The 25,958-nt window shown below is 41.2% G+C and overlaps 1 protein-coding gene across 1 annotated transcript in view; it reads left to right on the top strand.

Annotated features, from left to right (window-relative positions):
- Positions 1-25,958, top strand: part of PRKG1 (protein kinase cGMP-dependent 1) — a 1,246,601-nt gene that overhangs the window by 1,099,809 nt on the left and 120,834 nt on the right. The window contains exon 8 of the mRNA XM_039238529.1: positions 10,485-10,550. Coding sequence (XP_039094460.1) covers positions 10,485-10,550 — 66 coding nt within the window. The remainder of the gene's footprint in view (positions 1-10,484; positions 10,551-25,958) is intronic.

Raw genomic sequence — 25,958 nt, 5'->3', positions numbered from 1 at the left:
AAAATCAAGAGTTAGACACTTAACCGACTGAGCCACCCAGGTACCCCTAAAATCTCAATTTTAATTTTTAATTATCAATATATGGTTTTTATAAACATTTATTACATTTTTCTTGACTTCTGATTTTCAGTGAATTATTTCAAGTGAACATGTCTAATTTCTATTTGAAAATACATTTTCAGTTACAGATAAATACTACTTATATGAAAATCTCTGCCGTGATATGTCACTGACATATTCAGATAGTAGATCGCAATTACAAGCTTACATATTCTTTTCTATATAAAGAAATACCCTTGGATTCAGGATAAATTGTCTCAAGAGCATTGAAAACCATGATAATTAGAATTTTTGAAAAGTGTCCACATTGATAAAACTAATTACAAAAGAGAACAGAGCACTAATTTCAGTCACCATTTCCTATGCAAATAAATGAAAAAAAAAGAATGGGGCACTTTCTCAAGGTCACACACTAAGTTGGCAATAGAACAGGAAATAAGGGGTGCCTGGGTGGCTCAGGCGGTTAAGCATTTGACTTCAGCCCAGGTCATGACCTCATGGTTTGTGTGTTTGAGCTCCATCCACAACAGGCTCTGTGCTAAGAGCTTACAGCCTGGAACCTGCTTCAGATTCTGTGTCTCACTCTCTCTCTGCCTCTCCCCTGATCTCCCGCTTTCTCCTTCCCTCCCTCTTTCTCTTCCCTCTTCTCTCCGCCCCCCCTCAAAAATAAATAAACATTAAAAACAAAAAAGAAAGAAGAGACCCTCTTCATGACATGTTGCCTGAATTCTTTATAGGAGGGGACACACTCCCAGGTTGAAGGCTCTTTAGGTAGAAGTCCTTTGAAATATGTGACCAAGCAACTTAACATTCATTTCCAACAAGCATCAGTGGGGTTTACTGGTACCACATTTCTAGCCCTCATTCTAAATATACTCCATTTCCACTACTGTAAATATGGGGAAAATTGAAGCATAAATTTTTCAACTCTGTGGAATGCAGAAAACAAAAAACAAGGCCAATGCATTATTTTATTCCTTAAAGTATGTATGACCCATGAGACACACATGGAATCATGTGTCTGTTAATATCTTCTAAAATACAAACTTTGTTTGACCAGTTGCATTACAGAATTACATGTGTCACTGTCTGAAAAGTAGACCCAACTAGTAGGTTTATTTTAATCTAGACTATTACAAAGTATGGTTCAGAGAAGGGGAGGCAGTGAGTTAAGTGGAAAGTGAGCATCTAATTTGAGTAAAGGCACAAATATCTATTGTGTTGTACTTTAGGGTTGACTTATTGAAAAATTTTAACAGAGGAAAATTCTTTCTTTTTCTTCTCTCTCAAATTAAAACACCTCTAAATCATTCAGAAACAGACAAAATGGGCCCCTAAGAAAACTATGGTAACATAATATCAACCTATACTTCTAAACAACTAATAAAATAATAACAGAATAAAGGAGAAAAGTGAATTCTTCATTCTCTCCAAAAAGTACACTCCGGGAAGGTGTTATTTAAATTTGTAAGACTTGGCCATAGAGTTGACTATTGGAAGCCAGAGTACAGAGTGAATACTATTTGTACTCTGGCAACAGCAACAACAACAAGAAAAAAAAACAGGAGTTGCTTCACTGGTCCTTTCGTAGCCTAGCCATGATGGAATATACAAAGAATAGGCTTTAATGTCCAGACAGAAAAGCAAAAGCCACCAGTTACATCAGCATTCAGAAGAATGTATGTGTCCCTTGAATTATGGAATATGGAAGCAGCATGGATGACTGTTGGCACTCACTTCAGCCTGTGTCACAAAGAAATAGTAGTATTTCTTCCTCTGCAATTGCTTCTTCTCCCCTTCATGAATTCCATGTATTAGGTTGGACCATAGGAAATTTCCAGCAGCTGTGCAAAAAATGGCCATTTCATTTGGTGCAGGCTAGTAAACATCCATGTTCGTTGTCATTGGAGCATGTCATGAATGCAAAGTTCATATGCCACATAAAAGATCTATTATGCCGTCAACGCATCAGAAGTCATATTAAGAACAGTGTGAAAATTGAATTCTTCCAAACCCATTATCTCTTTACTTAATGTGACCTTCTGTAGATACTGATCCAATGGGAGGTGCATCCTCTCAGGAAGTGAATTAATACAGGGAATGGAAATATCCACCACTGTCACCAGGAAGAATATACTTCAGAGTGACTTTATGGATCACGCTTGGGATTGTTCTGCCTAGAGAAACATCTTTTTGAGGTCATGTCATGAGCTCCTACTATTGATGAGAAGTAGAGAATGCCTTGGGTGGGCTCCAGAAAATGCACCTGCTTCAAACTCTAGTGTACTGCTGTTGACCATGAGTGGGTACATATTCTTGATGATGCAGTGATTTTTATGCATTTGTTTTGTCATTACTCCTGTATTCTATGTTGGAAGATTCTAAAGGGCCAAGGTCATCTTTTCTGTTTAGATAATATGTCTTAATACATCAGTGGGTGTACAGCAACATCTACTTTAAAAGTGAAAAGGCCATCGCTGTTCTAAAATTAGTCACCTAAAGTGATGTCCTTGATACTTTATTTCATCAGAGCCTAGAAAATGTTTTCTTTAATTGAGCTTGTGCTTTCCAACTAATTTTTAAGGTTTTATGTATTATGGTAAGGGAAAAAATGTTCACTTAGTCCATCTCTTTTTAAACAATAAATCCTTAAACAGTAAATCCTTAGAGTCTTAGTGTTTAACATCCTCAAAAAGGTTGTCTGTCCCCTGAATTTCCAAATGACGTCCTTCCTTATTATATCTCTGATCGTGTGCTCTTTGATTGGTGTTTTCGATTAATATGCTTGCATACTAATTTAACTTCTGTCCCCACTAGACTGCAAGATTCAGGCATGCAGAATATAATAACCCTCGGTAAATATTTGTTATAATAACTATTGACTTGTTAGGATTATGTCTATGAAACATGTGAATACTTAAGAATAATAAAGTGTTTGAAGACTATTCACCAAGGTGTTAACCTTAGTTATCTCCTGGCAGATGAGGTCATGATTATTTTTCTGTTTTTCTCTCACTCTTTTCTGTTTTTGTTATTTTAATTATTTTTTCTGTAATTAATAGGTACACGTATTTCTTATGTGGATTTTCTCCCTTTACAAATGGTACTGAAAGACCGGGGATGTTTGTGTGGATGAGCATGTAAAGCACTGGAATAGAGGGTGCTTGGCAGTACCACATTTATGAGCACAGGCATGGAGGCAATAGCTGGTGTCTTTTCGGGAAGCTATTAGTTGCCGCAAGTGTGTAGAGGACAGTCTGTACGGTGCTTAGAAAGGCGAGAGGTCAGAGAGCAGAGAACCTCTACCTTTAAATAACAGTGGAGAAACTTTTCTCTTTTGAAAGTTTCCTTGGAAAGTTTTCATGCAAAGAGTTGACACAACGAGATGTAAATATGAAAATGTGCCACAAAGTGAGAGATGGCTGGGAAGAGGGAGAGAGAAGGGGAGCACAGAGCCCCAGTTATGGGCCCAGATCAGCATTCCTGGTAGGAATGGCGATGGCCCAAATAGAGTGGTAGCTCTAGCGATGGCAGGAGGGATAGGTGAAGAGAGAAGGCAGTATGATCAAAGCTATGCAGTGAAGGAGGGAGATAAGAGTGAATTTAATCTTCTGAGCCTGGGCAAATGTAAGAATGGTCATGTCATTGACCCAAACGGTGATGTCATAGGGAACCCAAAGAACCCAGTGGTTGAGGTTAATAGAAAATTAGTGAGGTTTGAATTAGAGGGGGCAATGGGACTTCACGAGAGAGATGTCCAGGAGAAGAGGAATAAAGGTTAAAATAAAGTCTTGGGAGTCAAAACCAGATGTTGATACCATAAGATGATGTGACATTTCCCCAGTAAGAGAAGTCAACCCAACGCAACAGAAGGCCAGACACAGAATTTTGGAGGAATACCTATGTGTTCGTGAACTAAGGTAAAGGGCTCAGGAAAATAATTTGAGAAGGTGGTGTCAGAAAGAATTAGGAGGGTGATTTATTACAGAAACATGGGGAGGGAGTTTCTAGAGAGAAAGTGTAAAGGGCCACATGCTTCTCGGATGTCCCCGAGGACCTTAAAGGGATGATAGGACACCAGAGGCTAAAATTGATTGGCTCATGACTGTGCCAACCTTGGTTGGAAGACATGCATATATTTGCAGTGTATTGATTCATTTTACAGAGTGTGGGATGTATAACTCATGTTGGAATAACCTTATGACTAAATAGGAAGTAGACTCAGGGAGAAGCCGGACACAGCTTTCAGTGCAACACCATTTCACTGCTCTGGGACCAAACTTACAAATTTGAACGCACAGTTGAAGTTGCTATGAATCCTACAACTCCAGTTCATCAGTAATTCAAAGTGCAACTTCATTTTAAGTGGCTGCTTCACGTTTATCATCCTGCTGTAGTTAAGTTCATTTGCCTTAAGTTCTGAGATGAAAAGGGTTTCTTTTGTCCAGCGTGAGGCACGCCGGGCTGGGGAGGCTCTGCGCTTGCCCTGGACAGAGAATGAAGTGCTGGGAGCCATGGGCTGCCTAAGCTCACAGGCCCTGGGAGTGGTGTCAGTTTCCATGAAGCCTGGCTCCCCAGGAATGCCTGGGTGACGCTGCCAGGAGTCACATTGCCCTAGAGCTCGAAAAGGAAGAGCCCCTACCAGGCCAGTGCCTTTGCATGAACCGTGTTCTACTTTGGCCTCATACGCTCTGTGTTTGTTCCCCCGAGACATCAATGTGCTGTAGAGTTCTCCAGCAGCCACGAGGCTTACAGAAATTGTTTCAGAACGAGACGAGTCCATGTAAACCCTTGCTATGGATTATTCCGATACGGACAGTGACTCCACTTTGGGATACAGTGATGATGAAGACTTGAGTGATGAAGCTCAAAGAATATCAGAGTCAGTGTCCAGAAAACCGCATTTGCAACTATTTGGATTGTTTTTCATGCTCTGTGATTTCATGGAAAGGACTTTCTAACTCCTTCAAAAATGCTTAAAAAAGAGAACACTACTTACTAAACCGCATAGCTTTGCCTGCAATGATTCATTAATCAATAGCAAGTTTGCAAAATAGCTGTTAACCTACCAACAGTAGTGACTTGTATGATTGTACATGTTTATGAAAGGTCACGCTGAAATAACTAACCCACAGGGACAGAAATGGATGGGTGTGACGTTTGACTTGCAGAGACAATGTGCATGTTAGACGGGGACTCTTCTGTAGATACATGTGTATTTATTTACTATAAAGAAGTGTTGGAAAAAAAAAAAAAAAAGAAGTGTTGGGTGTTAGGAGGCAGCCTGTGCTTGGTGGATCTTTTTAAATAAGTATATTGCACATTATCTTATGACTCTAACTATGAGGTTATCTTTTGGTCAGTGTCAATGAGACTTTGAAAATCTCATGTCTTCTTCTGCTAGAAATGATCAAATACCATGATCTGACAAAAAAAAGTAAAAATGAAAGAAAGCTCAGTTTTTAAAACTCTTTCTCACATCTCAGCCAGTGTTACATGAAGCCCCTGTGAACTTGGTGGGTGTTCTGTGTGAAGCCACTATCAAATCAGCTATGTGTGGATAGAGATAAGTTCAATAACCACATGGAGCTATTAGGACCTGTGTGTTATAGGAGTGTGTAATGTTTCATATCTCAATCCAGATATTTGCTTGGACCTACAAAGGAAATCAACAGGCACAGTAAGTCACAGTATTGTCCGCTTATATGAATAATATTCTCTCATTAGAAGTTTCTACCATCCCTTCTAAAATAAGGGATTAACGTATGTTGATACTAGATCAGATAGCGTTTTGTCTCTCACAAAAGCAGCTTCTCTGGACTCTCAGAGACAGCATTTCTAGACACCTGCGTCAACAGGCACAATGACATTAAACACCTAAATAGTAGAGATGTAATGACAGCACAGTGTCAATATGAGTTTGGCATTAAATGAATTCGGCGTTTAACAGTTTCCTATTGTAATGTAACGTTAATTTAAAGCAACATATCAGGGCTAGAACATAGCCATGGATAGGAACTCTAACAATATGAGAAACAAAAGGGCTCATTGCATTGGCTTTGCAATTGAGCACCTGTAAAGCTATTTATATTGTTTCTATTAACAACCGAATGTATTTTTTATGATGACAGATAGACATTATGACTACATAGTGCTCCTAAGTTATTTTGCACTAGAATGCATTGAGAATTGTTGTCAAAATGAAATCTGGTAGCAGAGTGTATACACAGTGGACTTTTGCAGAAAGACATAGCCCTTGAGCCAGACCTCTGTTCAGATTCCAGAGCGCCTATTCACTAGCTATGTTTGACTTGAGGCATGTTACCTAACCTCTGTCCTCATGTGTAAATCTGAGATACAATAGCTCCCCTCTGCTGTATCCACTGAATGAGATTTGTGTGAATTGGCAAAGATGGTTCCTGTTATATACTAGATAATCAGTTAATAGCAAATGTTGTCATCTAATATTTAATATATTGTTTTCCCCATGTTACACAGCTTCTCTGTCTTGATATATGTCACTTAACTAGGCACTAAACTTAATTGTAGGGCTTTTTATTTTAAAAAGGAAAATACAGGTTTTCCTTTTTAAAATAAAATATTTCTGATTTCTACTGACAATTTCTTCTGATAGTTACTTTTCCTCATGTATGTTTTATTTAATTTTTTAATGTTTATTAAAAACTCTCAAAAAACTTATTTTTGAGAGACACAGAACGAGAGAGAGAAACAGATAGAGTACAAGTTGGGGAGGGGCAAGCTGTCAGCACAGAGCCCAACATGGGGCTCGAGCTCACGAACCGTGAGATCATGACCTGAGCCAAAGTTGGACACTCACCCAACTGAGCCACCAAGGTGCCCCATTTCATCTATATTTTAAAACATTGATGTGTTTTCTTTTGTTGCAAGAAAATTACATTCATTTAAAAAAGTATATCCAATTTAGGCCAGATAACATAATAACATCTTAAAATATTAGAAATTTGTGATGAAATCATTTTAAAAATTACTATGTGTAGAAAGTAGATTCAAAAGAAAGCATTATTTTGTGTATATTATATTTTAAGGACTTCGTGAGCAGTTTCTAAATTGTCAAGATGATAATATATTTTAGGAAAATTCAGATTTAAATATTTTCTATAAAACCATGATGGGAGTTCTGTTTTCTGGGTGTTTTTTTTTTTTTTTCTTTAGCAGCATTGTATAGTGACATACCACCATGAGCAGTCTCCTAAGAAATAAGTTATTTGTGTGATAAATGAAGGACCTAATGGTGGGCATTAGTGAGATTTTCTGCCTGTTGTATCCACTGCACTGAAAAAAAATCCCTGCTCAGAAAGTAACAGAGTTGAAAATATACTGTCTGCTCCCTTGGAGCAGAAAGAAAATCTGCACTCTGTTGACTAGGAATGTTTCACAAAACGTTGGACAGCGTGGCCGCACAAGGGATCAGAACAATCAGAATAAATGGAAAAACACGCTGCTGTCCATGGTTGGGCATTAGGATAAGCATCCCTTTATCGCATTTCTTACCCTACAGTGAGTGGGCAGACTTACGGTTCCGATACTTGAGGCTTTTGCGTAGTTCATAGCCTGTCTCATGAAACCAGCACAGTGCGAGTCCAGAGCCTGCTCTGTGCGGTCCTACCCGTGGGCTCCGGGCTGTGCCATCTTGTACCACTCACCTGCCACACACCTCCCACAGGCCCGGCATTCTGGGTAAAACAAGGAGTAAAACCAGCCAGGGAACTGCCCTCCTATGGTTTAGGGGGAGGGGGATACAATCATCCAAGGGACCAAGTGACCACACATATAAATGTCTAAGTTCCAAACTGACAGGTGCTCGGGTGGAGAAATACATAGGCCATGAGCACAGGTGAACAGGGAGCCTGGGCGGGTTGATTCTAGTTCATTGAGGCAGAGATACGTGGGCCAAGATCTAAAGGGTCAGCAGGGGTGAACTAGTCAAGGAGTTGGGGAAGCACCTCCCGGGCCAGGAGGGCGAGTGAGGGAGTCCTGACAGGAGGCGTGTGAAGCATTCAACAGAGAAAAATGGCGGCCAGTTTGGCTGGAGGGTGGGGATGTGAGGCAGACGCTGGTAGAATCCTACTGGGAGTTGAGGAGACCATAATAAGAGTTGTAGAATCAGAAGAGAGCTTAGTATGACATGTGGTTTAAAAATACATAATCATCAGGGTGACTGCATGGCCCTACTGGTTTAAGCGTCCAACTTCCGCTCAGGTCATGATCTCATGGTTCATGGGTTCAAGGCCTGCTTTGGGATATGCCGGCAGCTCATAGCCTGGATCCTGCTTCGAATTCTGTGTATCCTCCTCTCTCTGCCTTTTTTCCTACTCATATTCTGTCTCTCTCTGTCTCTCAAAAATAAATAAATGTAAAAAAAATTTAGATATATAATCATCGATAGCATCTTTTTCTTTAATAGCAATAACCAATGAGAAACAGAAATGGAAACAGACTGCTTTCATAAGAAAACTTATTGATATAAAACACCCAAGAATTCTTTTAAAAAAAATTTTTAATGTTTATTTTTGAGACAGGGAGAGACAGAGTGTGAGCAGGGGAGGGGCAGAAAGAGAGGGAGACACAGAATCCAAAGCAGGCTCCAGGCTCTGAGCTGTCAGCACAGAGCCTGACGTAGGGCTTAAACCCACAAACTACGAGAGCATGACCTGAGTCAAAGTGGGACACTTAATAAACTGAGCCATCCAGGTGCCCCATCAAGAATTCCTTTTTTAAAAAAATCTGGACCTAGCAAAAAAGATGAAGAAATCTTACTTAAAGAAGAATGTTCTATCATGCATGTATACATGATGCATGTATCATGTATAGAAAATTAATATAATCAAAAATCTTTCTTCTGAAATCAATGTATAAATGTAATACAACTCTACCAGAATCCCAATGTGGGTTCCTGTAGAAGTGGAAAAATGATTTTAAAGTCTCTGTGAAGTATGACTGCTTAACAATATCATCAAGATATTTCTGGGGTGGTTTTTTATGTTTATTTTTGAAGGAGAGAGCATGCATGTGCTCGGGAAAGGGCAGAAAGAGAGAAAGAGAGAGACAGAGACAGAGAGAGAGAGAGAGAGAGAGAGAGAGATCCCAAGCAGGCTCTGCACCATCAGCACAGAGCCCGATTCAGGGCTTGATCCCACGACCCTGGGATCATGACCTGAGTCGAAATTAAGAGTTGGACGCTTAAGTGACTGAGTCGCCTAGGTGCCCCAAGATATTTCTGAAAAAAATGAATCATAGTAAGGAGGAAAGTGTTTACCAAATACTCAATATTGATGGCTATTATAAAGCAAGTGTAATTTTAATAGCATGGCGTGGCAGCAATGAGAGAGAACAGATCAGTGGAAGAACTGATTTCAGATCTGTGTGTGAGAATGTAGTGCATTTTGAAAATATTAAAAATTCAGTGGGTACATCTTTATTTCCAAGACTTGAAAAGCCTATTATTAGAGATCTATGATGTTTGGATTATGATTTTTAGGATGTATTACTAACACTATCTTATTTCGATGTATGTTTCCCTATAATGTGTTTCAAACTTATATTTATTGTTAATTATATTAACTCAGAAATCTTTTCTAGGAAAAGCAGTACATTTTCAAGTATAACTTAATGTTTCCATGCAGTAATACTATTAAATTTTTAGTAGCTCAGAATGAAATGTGAATGTTAATTTACAAAATCTTTGACCTCTGGTTAAGACAAGAAATACAAGAACAAATTTTTAAAGGTTTAAGAGGTTGGTAGATATACCTGAAGTGACAAATTGGATGCTTCCAAAGAAACTGTATATATATATACATACTGTATGTATATATACATACACATATTTCAATCAGAGCAATTAAAATTTGTCAAATAATTTTCTGGTATAGATGAATAACTGTGTATTATAAGTTGTCAAAAGGTTAGCCACATTAAAACAGGGTCTCTAAGGTGATAATTAAAACAGATCCATTGTTCTCAAGGTCATAATAATAAATTCATACACAAATGGATTAGATACTCAGTGCCCAGAAAAATCCTCTAAACATTCTAATTACCATCATCCATTACCATCCTTTTCACCATCCAGTTAATTCTTAGATTCCCCAAAGAGCACAGGGAATGATGGTGTAAAATTTTGCTTCACTTCTAGAAACGAAACTCAAGATAGAAAATTATAACTCCTGGATTATCAACTGTAGGATTTGTGGGATTAATGGTAAAAGTATGGTGGTTCCTTAGGACAAGGAACTTTCAAACATGAACAAAGCTTAACCCTGAGGGTGGATAAATCTGAGAGGTACACGTAATTTACCATGTTTCCTGAAATTAATCACAATGAACCCTTCTCTTTGATGTTAAAAGTGATTTTACTTCAATCTCACTCTTTTCTCCCACAGGGAGGATGTGAGGACCGCCAACGTAATTGCTGCAGAGGCTGTGACCTGCCTGGTCATCGACAGAGAGTGAGTACCTTGCTTTACTGTGCATCCCACACGCACCTGTCAGTGGCCTGCGTCAGTTCTTAGAATTAGATGTTGTTTTATGGAGTTGTCAATCCTTGTTTTATACTGTTTCATTTTAAAATGAGTTTTGTATTTGATTCTCATTTCCTGTTTTTCTTGGAATGGGAAGGAATTCTCCTTCCCTGTGATCCTCATTCCCTCTTGTCCATTCTGTCCTTGAGATCTTTCGCAGGGTGCTTAGCCACACCGTGTGTCTGTGTGTGTGTGTGTGTGTGTGAGAGAGAGAGAGAGAGAGAGAGAGAGAGAGAGAGAGAGAGAGAGAGAGAGAGCTTATCAGAAAAGCCAAGTGCCTGACCCGAGGGAAAGCACTGTAAAGCACACCATTAGTTCAGCCACGGGGCTGGAAGAGGCTGTGAGAGTCCGTGGACCGTGCCATGGGGCCAGAAGTGAGCAGTCCAGACGATGGAGTTAGGGGTGGAGCTCCGTGAGCTCTATGGGGAGAGGGGTCCCACTAGATCCACACATGTCAGTTCTGGAGGCCCCTTGGCACTGGATCTCTAGAACCAGAGCAACAGCACAGCTGCAGACTGACGTCTGACACAGACACTCCTCATCTGGTTCCCAGAAACAACATCACCTGCTCATTCTCTTTATTTCCCTCACGTCTTACTGAGGTTCTACCGTGTACAAGGCGTTGTGTTCTGTGCTGCGAGAAGAGTCTGAGAGGCAGCACAGATGCTGCTTGCGGGGGTTCGCTTCTGCTAGAGCAGGTGTAGCCTCCACACACGGCAGAAAGTGGGAAGGGTCCAGAGCACCCCCTTGCGGTACGATGAGGTGGATCCGGAAGTACAAGAGAGGCCAGTGAGTAGAGTGAAGGACAGCAGTACTGGTGAAGGAGCAGGAATCCAGGGCACTGGCTGGCTTGGCGCTGTGGCAGGGGAGGCGGGTGAGTTGCGGTGACAGGTGCCTCACAGACGCGTTGGGGCTGGTTCACCACGAACACTCGCCGTTGGGATGAAGGTAACTGACAGTTTCATGCCAACAAAATAGCACCACTATATCACTGTATTTGGAAGAATAATCCCAGAAGGCTCTGTAAAATGTGTTAGAGGTGAAGTAGGAGGGGTATATCTGGTTAGCATCTGTAAATCCATGTGGTGATCATAAGACCAGCTAGAGGAGGAATGCATTCAGATGAAAAGGTAAAACCTGAGGGCTTACTCCTTGACCGAATGAAAAGGCCAAGGAAGAAACTAGGGGTATAGTCAGGATTGAGAGATGATCTACAAGATGTAGAGAAGACTCAGTTTGGGAAGCACAGTGGTATTCCATCAAAAATACAATGAACCTGACATACAAGTGAGATACTCAAGAACAGATGGTCTGCAGGAGGTAGAATTCGTGGGACAAGAACTCTTGTTGGAGTTAACTTAAAATTAACTTCAAATTTGCTTACGTAGAGTTAGCAGCTGAAACCAAGGGACTGGATGAACTTGTGTAAAAGGTGTCCAATGTACATGGAAGCCGGAGGCTGACAGAGAAAAGGCCAATAGGTCAGTATCCTGGGAGAAAAAAACTTCACTCGAGTGGTGAGAATGGAGTCCAGGTTGCAGAGAGTGAGTGGGGGCTAAGGAAGTGAGATCACCCAGACTAAGGGTTCATTCTTTTAAGAACTTGGTGGAAAGAGGGGAAGGAAGAAGGAAAGGGGGGAAGGAAGGAAGGAAGGAAGGAAGGAAAGGAAGAAGGGAAGGGGGAACATGAGGCATTGGTGAGTCTTGGAGAATATCCTGTGATGAGTACATACATGCATCCATGAAGATGGAGGAAATGAAATAATAAAGGGACTATTGGATGGAAATGGGGCCACAGGGGAGGAAATTGTGGGCAAAAAAGGAATGAATCCTTGGAGAATGTATGCTTCTTTTCTTCTGTTTTCTAAGAGGCGAAGTCGAAAATTTGTAGAGATTTAGCTAAGGAAAGTTATGGGAACTCAATATGGCCTTGGTCTTGCCTCTAAAATATAAAGCAAGAAGGGCATCTGGCTGGCTTAGTTGGAAAAGCATCTGATTCTTGATCTCAGGGTCATGAGTTCAAGCCCCACATTGGGTGTAGAGATTAGTTAGAAATAAAATCTTAAAAAAAAAAAATAAAGTGTAAAGTGAGAAAATCTAGCCAGGGAAGGAGTCACCGGTGGGGTGAGGATATGCTGGGTGTCTAGGGTGGATAGGTTACCTCATCAGTTTATATCCCTACAGTCTTTATAATTTGGGAATTTTCACATGCATGGCATCCATTCCCGAAGGTAGCCAGAAGAGGGAATTGAAGCCCATAGAAGTTTAATAACTTGATAAGATTTCCTGGTAAATGACAAAGCCCAGATTAATCAGAGAAACAAACTAGATGGGATTTTATGGGCCATCTGGTCCTGCTTCTTCAATCTCGTATACTGTGGGCCTGAAGAGTAAAGGAACACCACTTAGCATCTTGTACACACTTTGGCCCTCATCCGAATTTTCTCGTTTTTTCAAATGTAGTCGTATATACTTTGCTCTGGCTTTGTCAACCATGTTTGAGCTGTTACTTAACACTTAATATGGACAGTTATGTAAATGCTAAATCTCAGCTTCCTCATCTGCAAAATAGGTTCCTAATACCTAAATTACGATTGGTTGGAAGATCAAACAGTTGCTTTTGCACAAAGGTCCATGCACAGCACAGGATGCGTAGTAAGCATTCAGTAAATGCACTCTCCTCTTGCAGAAGGCGCGGGAGCCCCTCTGATCTAGCAGTTTTTCTGTCTAATTGGCAGAAGTTGATCCTGAGGAATATACACTGAGAGGAGGCCTTGAGAGAGGCCTTTGAATAGAATGATAGGGAGGAGAGCCTGCACGTAGAACTCAAAACATGCATTTTTGTACTCGCAGAAGGGAAATGGCTCTTCCCACCAAATGTCGAATTCACAGCTTGAGAAACAACCAAAGTGTAACTGAAGCCTCCTGTCAAGAACCTGCTGTTGACACCTAATTTATGGCCAATTAGGGGAGCACTCGGGCTGCATCCCATGCAAACAGATGGCCAACACAAGACCTGTCAACAAAAGAAGCTTCTTTCACAAATTTACAAGTGAGGTACCATGTTACATAAGCCTGTAATTATGCTTTATCCTTCCAGAGGGAAAGCGAAAGCACATTATTGTAAGTAATCATGCATGTCAGAATTTCCTTTCAAAAAATGCTCATCGACAAACTAGGAAATGATACACCGATAGCTGGTTGTCCCCAAAAGTGTTCTCTGATTATTAGTTTCTTGCAGCCTCATGCTGATCTTTATAACTATCTGTAATGATCCCAGAATTTGAAAATTGACTAAAAAGGGATATGTGTTGAGCAGAACAGTCATTTTCCACTAATACAATTTTTGAATATTTAAAAAATGGTTAGTTATCTTTAGCACTTTTTCTTTCAGAACCCATGAAAATAAATAAATGTAAAAGGAAGTATATTAGAATGTTTCATAACCAGTTATTCAATATCTACTACTTTACTGGCTTGAGTTGTTGATGAAGCTAGAAATTCGGAAAAGACTGCTTATTTTTTTACATGTTGAGATCATTGTTAAAAATGGTAACATAACTGCCAGTATTAAGGAGTTTTGTATTTTTCCCCAGGAAATGAAGATCTAAGTTAGAGTCCTAACTCGATTCCTGACTTACTATGTAGCTTCTAAGACATAGCCATACTGGTTATGAAAATGCAACTATTTTTATATTGATTGGTAAGGAGCAGTGGTCTGAGATCCCTGTGTGTCCCTTCCACCCCTCTACTGCCCTGGTCATCTGATTCCCCCACCCAGGGAGCTAACAACTAAAAGGAGACTTCTGGAGACCCCAGTACCAGTATCCATTCTGATTGGTCCATCCTTGTATCACACTGTTAATTATTTTGACTGAAGCTAAAATAACATCTCATCACCATTGTTTTTCAAACTTCTGTTTTGCCAGATCTGTTGCTTAAACAAAATAAGTTAGAAAGCAGAAACTTTACTGGCTTCATGGGGGTAAAGCCTCTAGAGTACCTAAAAGTCTTCCCTTTATCCCTCTAAGTCATTCCATGTGATGTCTAAGGCACCCCCCACCATGGGACTCTAGACATCACCAAAATAATTTACAAACCATATACACTAACCTTTTCATTACTGACACTTGGAATATTCAGTCATACTTTGGAGTCTGTAGTGGCTTGACACAGTTGTCATTGGGACAGAGTTGGGGAAGGAGACCAAGAACTAGCCTAGAGGAAGTAGAGTATGCTGTCTATAAAAATAATGAAATTAGGAGGGAGTCTCAAATGGCAGTCTCAGACACTGAGAGATCTCTGTAGATCAGGGAAGCTAGGATGAGTATGGTTCAAGTGCTTATCTCCTAGGACTGATGTTGCCTCCTATGTAATAGGCATGTATTTAAAATTATGTCATGTATTTAAAAGAGCAAGATTCTAGCTACTAGACTCATGCTTAGGAGACAACTCATAAGTCTAAGGATGGTTCCCCATTAAAAACAGGGAAGCAAACAGGTTACCAAGAAAGATTGGACATTGAGAAAAAGTCACTGGATCTGGCCAACTGAATGCTATTTCTCAATCCCCATGCAGGGGCTTAGGTGTTAAAATTGGGGTTATAACTAGACTATAGGAAATTTTATGTTTATTCACTAAGGAAAATAACAGTTCATACCTGTTTCCTGTCTCAGATTCCTGGACTCTAGACATGAACAAAGCACAGATTCAACATAGGTCTGAAAAAGATATATGGGTCAGCTCAGTCAGGGACAAATGTGTGCTTATATTACAGGAGTTTTTGTTTGTTTGTTTCTTTATCAGTGACAATAGCAAAACCTCCATCTTCTGGTCACCCTTCCCTCCACCTGCAGTTCTTTCTAGCACTGGTTTCCAGTTCTTTAGCCATACCTACCCTAGTCTCTCGAAATCTTGTTCTGACTTCATCTCTGCCCTGACTTCTCCCCAGCCTTCTTGCCTCCAGTGGATTGGTACTTTCTCCACTTGCCTTTGCCATAGCTTTTCAGGTGTCCAACTCCAAGTTCAAGGAAAAATAAACAGAAATGGTAAATCCACTTCATCCACACTCAGGGCTAGGTCTATCAAATAGTGAGTCAGCCAGGCAAGAACCCAGGAAGCCTTCTCTATCAGGACTCAGAATGTCAGAGGAGATGGACACATATGGAGAAAATCACATTTATCCAGCTCATCTCGGAGGGGTGGGTGTGCTATATGTGTTTCTGCTACACATCTGGTGTTAGGGCTGAGGCTCACCAAGGCCTATGCTCAAGGAAGAGCAGGTGATCACTAAGCCACCCAACCAAAATGGTCGGTTGTATTAAGAGTGGAACTTTTATTTTCTGAGTAGAGTCTGCACTATGAACCCGGACTGTATGACTTACACCAGAGGTTGGAAAACTTTCTCTAAAAAGGGCCAGCCAGTAAATACTTCTGCTTTGTGGACCCAGTGTTCTTGGTTGCAGCTATCCAACTCTGCTGTAACGCAAAATGAACCAAAGACAGTACATCAGTGGACGGACGTGGCTCTGTTCCAGTAGGCCTGGTTTATGGATGCTGAAATTTGACTTTCATGTTAGTTTCAGGTGTTAAGAAGTATTACTTATTGTTTGAGATTTTTTTTATTTCCACCATTTAAAAATGACAAAAATAATTCTTAGATCATGACCATACGAGGAAAACAGACACTGGGCTGAATTTGGCCTATGAGGGATAGTTTTGCCAACCCCTTACTTAGATGATGTTGGAGCATTGAGTACTGCCCCCAGTGGTTCTGTTCTGATTTCCCTCCATGCTGTGCTCAGCCATCTTTTTTTTATGTTTATTTATTTATTTTTGAGAGAGAGCGAGAGAGCAGAAGAGGGGCACAGAGAGACAGGGAATCTCAAGCAGTCTCTGCACTGGCAGTGGGGCTTGAACTCACAGGCCGTGAGATCGTGATTTGAACTGAAATCAAGAGTCAGACCCTTAACCAACTGAGCCACCCAGGTGCCTTTAGCTTTCTTTGTTTTTTTATCCTTTGTCTTCTTATTTCAACTCCTGCAAACTCTAGGACTTCAAGTCAGGTTTGCATTAATTTAAGTAACAGCTAATTAGAAATTAAGATTATTCTCTGCAAGAGTTATTTGCATTTTGATGACATATGCCAAAGATGGAGAAATCATAAAATCCAAAGGATTTTAGTATTTCATGTGCCACGAGGGAGGAGGAAAGGGGAAGGATTTGGGGACAGCAGGCTTTCAGGCATCCTTCTGACCCCACCAGCCAGGTCAGTCTCATGAAGGCCCATGCAGCGAGTGGGGTTGGCCCCGTTAGGTCACCCGGGTCCTTGTCTTTCTATAACTTGCCATTCTGTGCTCACAACATAGGACTACAGAGACCGGAGGCCACACTGCCTGTAGCCACACTCGTTAACTGAGAAACTGATAAACTTAAAATATTTCACCGCCTCAGCCTGTCCTACAGCCAAGAATGATTTGATTTTGACTTGTTTTCCAAAGCGAAATCGGGGGTGATGTGAGGGTATTTGCAGGCTGATCACAAAAGCCTAGTATACCTTGCGAGGCTTGTATCAGCTGCGATCATTTGGGCTTGTCTTTTTTATGGAGCTGTTATTGATTGCTGTGCCTTCTAAAAAATAGTAAGCAGGAAAGATAAAATCCAGAAGTTTAGAAGTGAGAGAGACATTATATTGGCTCAGTTTAATGATGTGAGTTGAATTATAGTGTGCCCTGAGTAAGCATGATCTGAGTACAAAATAAACACATTTCCACTAGATAAAAGTGTATCTAGGGACTGTATTTGTGGCTTCAGTAATGGAAAGAGGTGGATGGGACTGTCATTTGTCATGTGTACCTACCTCAGCGCTTTAGAATGGGACCTCTTGCTCCTCCTGCAAGTCCTTAGGGAAGGGAAACACAGCATCCTGGAGAACACGGTGAGAAGGCACACCCCCTTGCTTCATCCACCCAACTAGAACTTACTGGTTACCTGCCACGTGTCGGTCACTCAGATGTCTAGCAGCTGGGGATCTAAATGACCTACTATTTATGTAAATATTATATTATTATATTATTTTTATCCCTGCTATAAGGATAGCTTACAGCTCTTAAAGTCACGAACCCACAAGGGTTCTAACAGTACTCTTTTGTAGCCTCTCTGTTCAGAATAAAAGAAGTCCAATGTCCTTAATATGTTGGTAGGTCATTAATCAAAATTGCACTACAGGGGCGTCTGGGTGGCTCAGTCAGTTAAGTGTCCGACTTCGGCTTAGGCCATGATCTCACGATTCATCAGTTTGAGCCCTGCATCGGGCTCTGTGCTGACAGCTCAGAGCCTGGAGCCTGCTTCCAATTCTGTATCTCCCTCTGTCTCTGTCTCTCTGCCTCTCTCTCTCTCTCTCTCTCTCAAAAATGGATGTTTAAAAAATGCACTACATTTTTTTGTTTGAAAAACATTGTTAAGAACTTTTAGATGGTTAAGTGGATTACTTAGAAAGTCATAGCAGAGGAGGGGGCAAGATGGCGGAGAAGTAAGGAGCTCCGTACTTGCACTCACGCCCATACATCACACAGAAAAGATCTGAAGCCATTGGAAACCTTACAAAACCTGAGAGATTGGGAGAAAAAGGACGCAGAATCCACTGAGAGAGACTTCTAACGTGAGTGCGAACCGAGGAAGATAAAATCTGGCCGGGATCGGAGACTCCAGGGTGGGAGGCGATCCACCTCTACCCTCTACGGGGAGTGAGAGGGGAAAAGGAGAGAGTCCGAAACAGAAAACCTCCGCTCGGGGGAGAAAAACCTCCGCTCGGTGCATAGAAAGACCGTACTTGCCAAATACCTGCACGCCAGGTCCCCTCGCTCCAACTGGTCCTGGGGGGTGCTGAGCACACAAACTGCTTCTTTGTGCTGCTCCTGGAGGTTGGACTTCAGAGTGGCGGGGCGCCTGCCGCCATTGTAGCTCCCGGGCGGCTGGGGCCCCTGAAAGAGCCGCGCAGACACCGGGCATCCGCGCCCCTGGCTGGCTGGAACTCGAGAGGGAAGGCAAGGAACTAAAAACTGGGAAATTAGCCTGTGAGTTCGTGTTTCGGGTGACGAGCCATAGAGGGACCCAGTTTTCCTCACTCCAGCGGGCTCGGGCTCAGAGCACCCTGCGGACAAGCCCCCGCCCATACGCTCCAGGCTGACCCAGAGAAGGAAGCACCGATTCTGACTCCACCCCCAGAGCTCCGCAGGGGGCCCGGAATTGCCGAGGTGGTTGCCTGGGAAGCTGTGTCTTAGGCAATTTCAGCGGGGCGCGCGGACGGGGATTTGGATATTGGAACTGGCCTGGGTTGAAGAGTGCAACCAACTTCGGCTGCGCCCCCGGTACGGGGAGTTTACACGCCCAAAAAAGTGAGGTGCAGTGCTTGGTTCAAGAAGGGACTGGAGCACCGCCACTCTCCTCCCCACAACCGCCAAGGCAGAGCTCCCGCCTGAGGCATGGGATCACCCCACGCCCATCCCTGCCTGAGAGCTGCCCTCCTCCCTTTTTTTTTTCCTTTTGTTTTTCCTCTTTCTTTTTTTCTTCTTCTTTCTCTTATCTCTCTTTTTTCCCCAGAACACTGACCTGATTAACTCTGGTTGCCAGCTTGCTTAAACAATCACAATGAGTCCATTCTGTAAATGTAAATTGTACACCTACCGACATTTTCATCTCTTTCTCTCAGGAGTAATTAGACTATATAGTTTCTCTGGATAATTCCAGCACCCTTCTCTCACCTACCCAACCATTCTACCCTTTACCTCTTTGAAAAAAGCTTCTTATCCCTTCTGCCTGTTCATTCTATTTCCAATTGTGCCTCATCCCGCCCCGCCTTCTCTCTCTTTCTCTATGCTCTTCAACCAGCACTGCATACACACGGCTATTTAACTGTAACTGGGAAATCCAGGTATATGCTTTAGACCGTTCTTTGTCCATCGGTTTTCTTCTTTTTTCCTTTTCTTTTCCCCTTTTTTACCCTTTTATGTATTTTATACTACATATTATTTGCCATCCCTCCTCCGTCTTTTCTCTTAACTTTTTCGTTTTCCCTCTCGCTTTGCATGTTAGTTGAATTAGCCTGTGCGTTTGTGTGCTCCTGCTCCCTGTGTGTTTGTCTGTCTGTTTTCTTTTCCAGGGCTACCTCAAGAAACAAGCCAGAGTACACAAGGTGGAGAGTCCCAAATATCACTACGAATAGGAAAATAAAATAACCAAGGTCCCAACAAGAGAGACCAAGAGATACCATTCAAAAAACACTCTCTGAAAGGATAGGCCCTGGACAGTCAAAGAGTCTTCTTGGATATAGCAGTGCTCATAGAAACAGAGAGCATAACAGGTCTTTAAAACCAACAAGAGCCGGAAAGCTAACTAAAATGACGAAACGAAAGACCTCTCCTCCAAAGAAACTCCAAGAAGAAATGACAGCTAATGAACTGCTCAAAACAGATATCAGCAGCATCACTGAACAAGATTTTAGAATAATAATGGTAAAATTAATAGCTGGGCTTGAAAAAAACATAGGGGACATCAAAGAAACTATGGCTACAGACAGAATGGAAAATAAAAATAGGCATGAAGAATTAAAAAATGCGATAAATGAGATCCATAATAAATTAGAGGCCTCCAATGCACGGATTGAAGAGGCAGAAAGGAGAATAAGTGATTTAGAAGACACCATTATAGAAAAACAAGAAGCTGACAAAAAAAGAGACAAACTGATCCAGGAACAGGAAAGAAGAATTCGAGAGCTCAGCGATACGGTCAAACGCAACAATATCCGTATCATAGGAATCCCAGAAGAGGAAGAGAGAGGGAAAGGTGCTGAAGGAGTCCTGGAACAAATTATAGCAGAGAACTTCCCCGACCTGGGGAAGGAAGTAAATGTGGAAGTACAAGAGGCTCAGAGGACTCCCCTCAGACGTAACCTGAATCGATCTTCTGCACGACATATCATAGTGAAAATGGCCAAATACAAGGACAAAGAGAGAATTTTGAAAGCAGCTAGGGAGAAAAGGGCCCTAACATACAAAGGGAAACCTATCAGAGTGGTGACAGACCTATCTACTGAAACTTGGCAGGCTAGAAAGGAATGGCAGGAAATCTTCAATGTGATGAACAGTAAAAATATGCAGCCAAGAATCCTCTATCCAGCAAGCCTGTCATTCAAAATAGAAGGAGAGATAAAAACCTTTCCAAATAAACAGAAATTGAAAGAATTTGTCACCACGAAGCCAGCCCTACAAGAAATCCTGAGGGGGATGCTCTGAAGGAAAGGTTGCAAGGAACAAAGATACCAGAGACACCACCACAAACATGAACCCTACAAAAGATACAAAGACTCTAAACCCACATATTTCAATAATAACACTGAATGTAAATGGGCTGAATGCTCCAATCAAAAGACATAGGGTAGCAGAATGGATTAAAAAACAAAATCCATCAATATGCTGTCTACAAGAAACTCATTTTAGACGGGAAGATACCTTCAGATTAAAAGTAAGGGGATGGAGAAATATATATCATGCTACAGGAAATCAAAAGAAAGCCGGAGTAGCGATACTTATATCAGACAAACTGGACTTTAAATTAAAGACAATCACAAGAGATGAAGAAGGGCACTACATAATAATTACAGGGTCCATCCATCAGGAAGAACTAACAATCATAAATGTCTACGCACCGAATATGGGAGCACCTAAATATCTAAAACAATTAATCACAAACAGAAACAAGCTTATAGATAAGAATGTGCTAATAGCAGGGGACTTTAATACTCCGCTTACAGCAATGGATAGGTCAACCAGACAGAAAATCACTAAAGAAATAATGGACTTGAAAGACACATTGGACCAGATGGATCTGACGGATATATTTAGAACTTTACATCCTGAGGCCAGGGAATTTACTTTCTTCTCAAGTGCGCATGGCACATTCTCCAAGATAGATCACATACTGGGACATAAAGCAGCCCTCAATAAATATAAAAGAATAGAGATCATACCATGCACACTGTCAGATCACAATGCTTTGAAACTTGAAATCAATTACAGGAAGAAGTCTGGAAAACCGCCAAAAACATGGAGGTTAAAGAACACCCTTCTAAAGAATGAATGGGCCAATCAGGCAATTAGAGAGGAAATTAAAAAATATATGGAAACAAATGAAAATGAAAACACAACAATTCAAAATCTATGGGATGCGGCCAAGGCAGTCCTAAGAGGAAAGTACATTGCTCTCCAGGCCTATTTCAAGAGATTAGAAAAAGCACAAGTCCAAAATCTAACAGCTCACCTAAAGGAGCTAGAGGCAGAGCAACAAGAACGCCCTAAACCCAGTAGAAGAAGAGAAATAGTAAAAATTAGAGCAGAAATAAACAACATAGAGACCAAAGAAACAATTGAACAGATCAATGAAACCAAGAGTTGGTTTTTTGAAAAAGTAAACAAAATTGACAAACCTCTAGCCAGGCTTATCAAAAAGAAAAGAGAGAGCACCCAAATAGACAAAATTATGAATGAAAATGGACTTATTACAACCAACCCCTCAGAAATACAAGCAATTATCAGGGAATACTATGAAAAATTATATGCCAACAAATTGGACAACTTAGAAGAAATGGACAAATTCCTAAACACACACTCACTACCAAAATTCACACGGGAAGAAATAGAAAACCTGAACAGACCCATAACGAGTGAAGAAATCGAATCAGTGATCAAAAATCTCCCAACAAATAAGAGCCCTGGACCTGATGGTTTCCCTGGGGAATTCTACCAGACATTTAAAACAGAATTAATCCCAATTCTTCTCAAGCTATTCCAAAAAATAGAAGTCGAAGGAAAACTCCCGGACTCATTTTATGAAGCCAGCATCACTCTGATTCCCAAGCCAGACAGAGATCCAGCAAAAAAAGAGAACTATAGGCCAATATCCTTGATGAATACGGATGCAAAAATTCTCAACAAGATCCTTGCAAATCGAATCCAGCAGCATATCAAAAGAATCATCCACCAAGATCAAGTGGGATTCATTCCTGGGTTACAGGGCTGGTTCAACATTCGCAAATCAATCAATGTGATCCATCATATCAATAAAAGAAAAGATAAAAACCATATGATCCTGTCAATAGATGCAGAAAAAGCATTTGACAAAATACAGCATCCCTTCTTAATAAAGACTCTCGAGAAAGTTGGGATAGAAGGAACCTACTTAAACATCATCAAAGCCATCTATGAGAAGCCTTCAGCTAACATCATCCTCAACGGGGAAAAACTGAGAGCTTTCCCCCTGAGATCAGGAACACGACAGGGATGTCCACTCTCACCACTGTTGTTTAACATAGTGCTGGAAGTCCTAGCATCAGCCATCAGACAACAAAAGGAAATCAAAGGCATCAGAATTGGCAAAGAGGAAGTCAAACTTTCACTCTTCGCAGATGACATGATACTCTACATAGAAAACCCGACAGACTCCACCAGAAGCCTACTAGAACTGATCCAAGAATTCAGCCAAGTTGCAGGGTACAAAATCAACGTACAGAAATCGGTTGCATTTTTATACACCAATAATGAAGCAACAGAAAGAGAAATCAAGAAACTGATCCCATTCACAATTGCACAAAAAACCATAAAATACCTCGGAATAAACCTAACCAAGGATACAAGAGATCTGTATGATGAAAACTATAGAAAACTTATGAAGGAAATTGAAGAAGACACAAAGAAATGGAAAAACATTCCATGCTCATGGATAGGAAGAATAAATATAGTTAAGATGTCATTACTACCTAAAGCACTCTACACATTCAATGCAATTCCAATCAAAATTGCACCAGCATACTTCTCAAAACTAGAACAAACTATCCAAAAATTTGTATGGAACCACAAAAGACCCCGAATAGCCAAAGTAATACTGAAAAATAAAACCAAAACGGGAGGTATCACCATCCCAGACTTCAGCCTCTACTACAAAGCTGTCATCCTCAAGACAGTATGGTATTGGCACAAAAACAGACACATAGACCAATGGAACAGAATTGAGAACTCAGAAGTGGACCCAAAAGTATACAGCCAACTGATCTTTGACAAAGCAGGAAAGAATATCCAATGGAAAAAAGACAGCCTTTTTAACAGATGGTGTTGGGAGAACTGGACAGCAACATGCAGAAGAATGAAACTAGATCATTTTCTCACACCATGCACAAAAATCAACTCAAAATGGATAAAGGACCTGAACGTGAGACAGGAAACTATCAACACCCTAGAGGAGAAAGCAGGAAACAACCTCCTTGACCTCCACCGCAGCAACTTCTTACTTGACACATCCCCAAAAGCAAGGGAATCAAGAGCAAAAATAAACTGTTGGGACCTCATCAAGATTAAAAGCTTCTGCACAGCCAAGGAAACAACCCAGAAAATTAATAGGCAACCAACGGAATGGGAAAAGATAGTTGCAAATGACATATCAGATAAAGGGTTAATATCCAGAATCTATAAGGAACTCACCAAACTACACGCCCGAAAAACAAACAACCCAGTGAAGAAATGGGCAGAAGACATGAACAGACACTTCTCCAAAGAGGACATCCAGATGGCCAACAGACACATGAAACGATGCTCAGCATCCCTCCTCATCAGGGAAATACAAATCAAAACCACACTGAGATACCACCTCACGCCAGTCAGAGTGGCTAAAATGAGCAAATCAGAGAACTCTAGATGCTGGCGAGGATGTGGAGAAACGGGCACCCTCCTACACTGTTGGTGGGAATGTAAACTGGTACAGCCCCTCTGGAAAACAGTGTGGAGGTTCCTCAGGAAACTAACAATAGAACTCCCTTATGACCCAGCAATAGCACTGCTAGGAATTTACCCAAGGGATACAGAAATGCTGAGGCATAGGAGCACATGTACCCCAATGTTCATAGCAGCACTCTCCACAATAGCTAAAACATGGAAAGAGCCTAAGTGTCCATCAACAGATGAATGGATCAAGAAGATGTGGTTTATCTATACCATGGAATACTACATGGCAATGAGAAACAATGAAACCTGGCCATGTGTAGCAACATGGATGGACCTTGAGGGTGTTATGCTGAGCGAAATAAGTCAGGCAGAGAAGGACAAATATCATATGTTTGCACGTATAGGAGGATTAGGAGGAACTTGACGGAGGAACAAGGGGGAGAAGAAGGGGGGAAATGGTGGGGGAAAGGGAGAGAGGCAAACCATGAGAGACTCTTGAATGCTGACAAAAACTGAGGACTGATGGATGTGGGGGGGAGGGGGGATGGGCATGGAGGAGGACACTTTTGGGGATGAGCACTGGGTGTTATGTGGAAACTAATTTGACAATAAACTGTAAAAAAATAAATAAAAAATTAAATTTGCCTTAAAAATAAGTCATAGCAGAGATCTAGGAAAAGTGGGAGAGACCTCAGAAACAGTTTTTCTAAAGGACAAGATAATAAATATCTTAAACTTTGTGGCTTAGAGTCTGTCATTTGGCCCAAGCGTCACAGTTTGCTAACCCCTGTTACAGGTCAATTTATTTTACAAGTGACAGAACTGAGGACCAGGCATATCTGTTGCACTCAAATCACAGTGTTTAATGAGAAGATTTAATAAAGATGGATATGACATTTGTATTCTTGTCTTCTACTGCTGTATCTGAGAATTTTGTAACTTCATGAGACTTTGAAAATCCTCTCTTCGAAATTCTTCAGTTTAGAAAAGAGAAAGGTAGGTCTCAGAGGAATATGGACCATCCAAAGCCTTTGGTGCCCATGATGGGATTGCAACATAGCCCTCTGACATTGCTTTTAGTGATTATTTCACCTGAATTATGATATGATCTGAATTAGCAAGATAGAAAACACCTGCAGATATTAATTGAAGGAGTACCTCGTGAGTACCCATGCCGTGTCGAGTTGTAGGGTCAGTGCTGTGATGAATAGAAATGCGTACAAAGACGGGCACCTGGGCGGCTCAGTCAATTAAGTGTCCACCTCTTGATTTTGGCTCAGGTCATGATCTCAGGTTTCATGAGTTCAAGTCCCATGTCAGGCTCTGTGCTGACAGAGCAGAGCCTGCTTGGGATTCCCCGTCTCTCTCTCTCTCTCTCTCTCTCTCTCTCTCTCTCTCTGCCCCTCCCCAGCTTGTACTCTCTCTCTCAAAATAAATAAATATGTTTTGAATGCATAAAGAGAAATAGTTGGTTCAGGAAGCTAAAAAAATGGAAATGAACAGACAGAGCAATGGTATTGTTGATAGTTTGTGAACTGAGCTAAAATATTCTTGTTGAACTAAATCTA

Source organism: Hyaena hyaena, unplaced genomic scaffold, assembly GCF_003009895.1.
Source record: "Hyaena hyaena isolate Hyena2069 unplaced genomic scaffold, ASM300989v1 scaffold_141, whole genome shotgun sequence".
Taxonomy (NCBI): Eukaryota; Metazoa; Chordata; class Mammalia; order Carnivora; family Hyaenidae; genus Hyaena; species Hyaena hyaena.
Note: the sequence above shows the minus strand (reverse complement) of the source record. Positions and strands in the feature narration are given on the sequence as shown.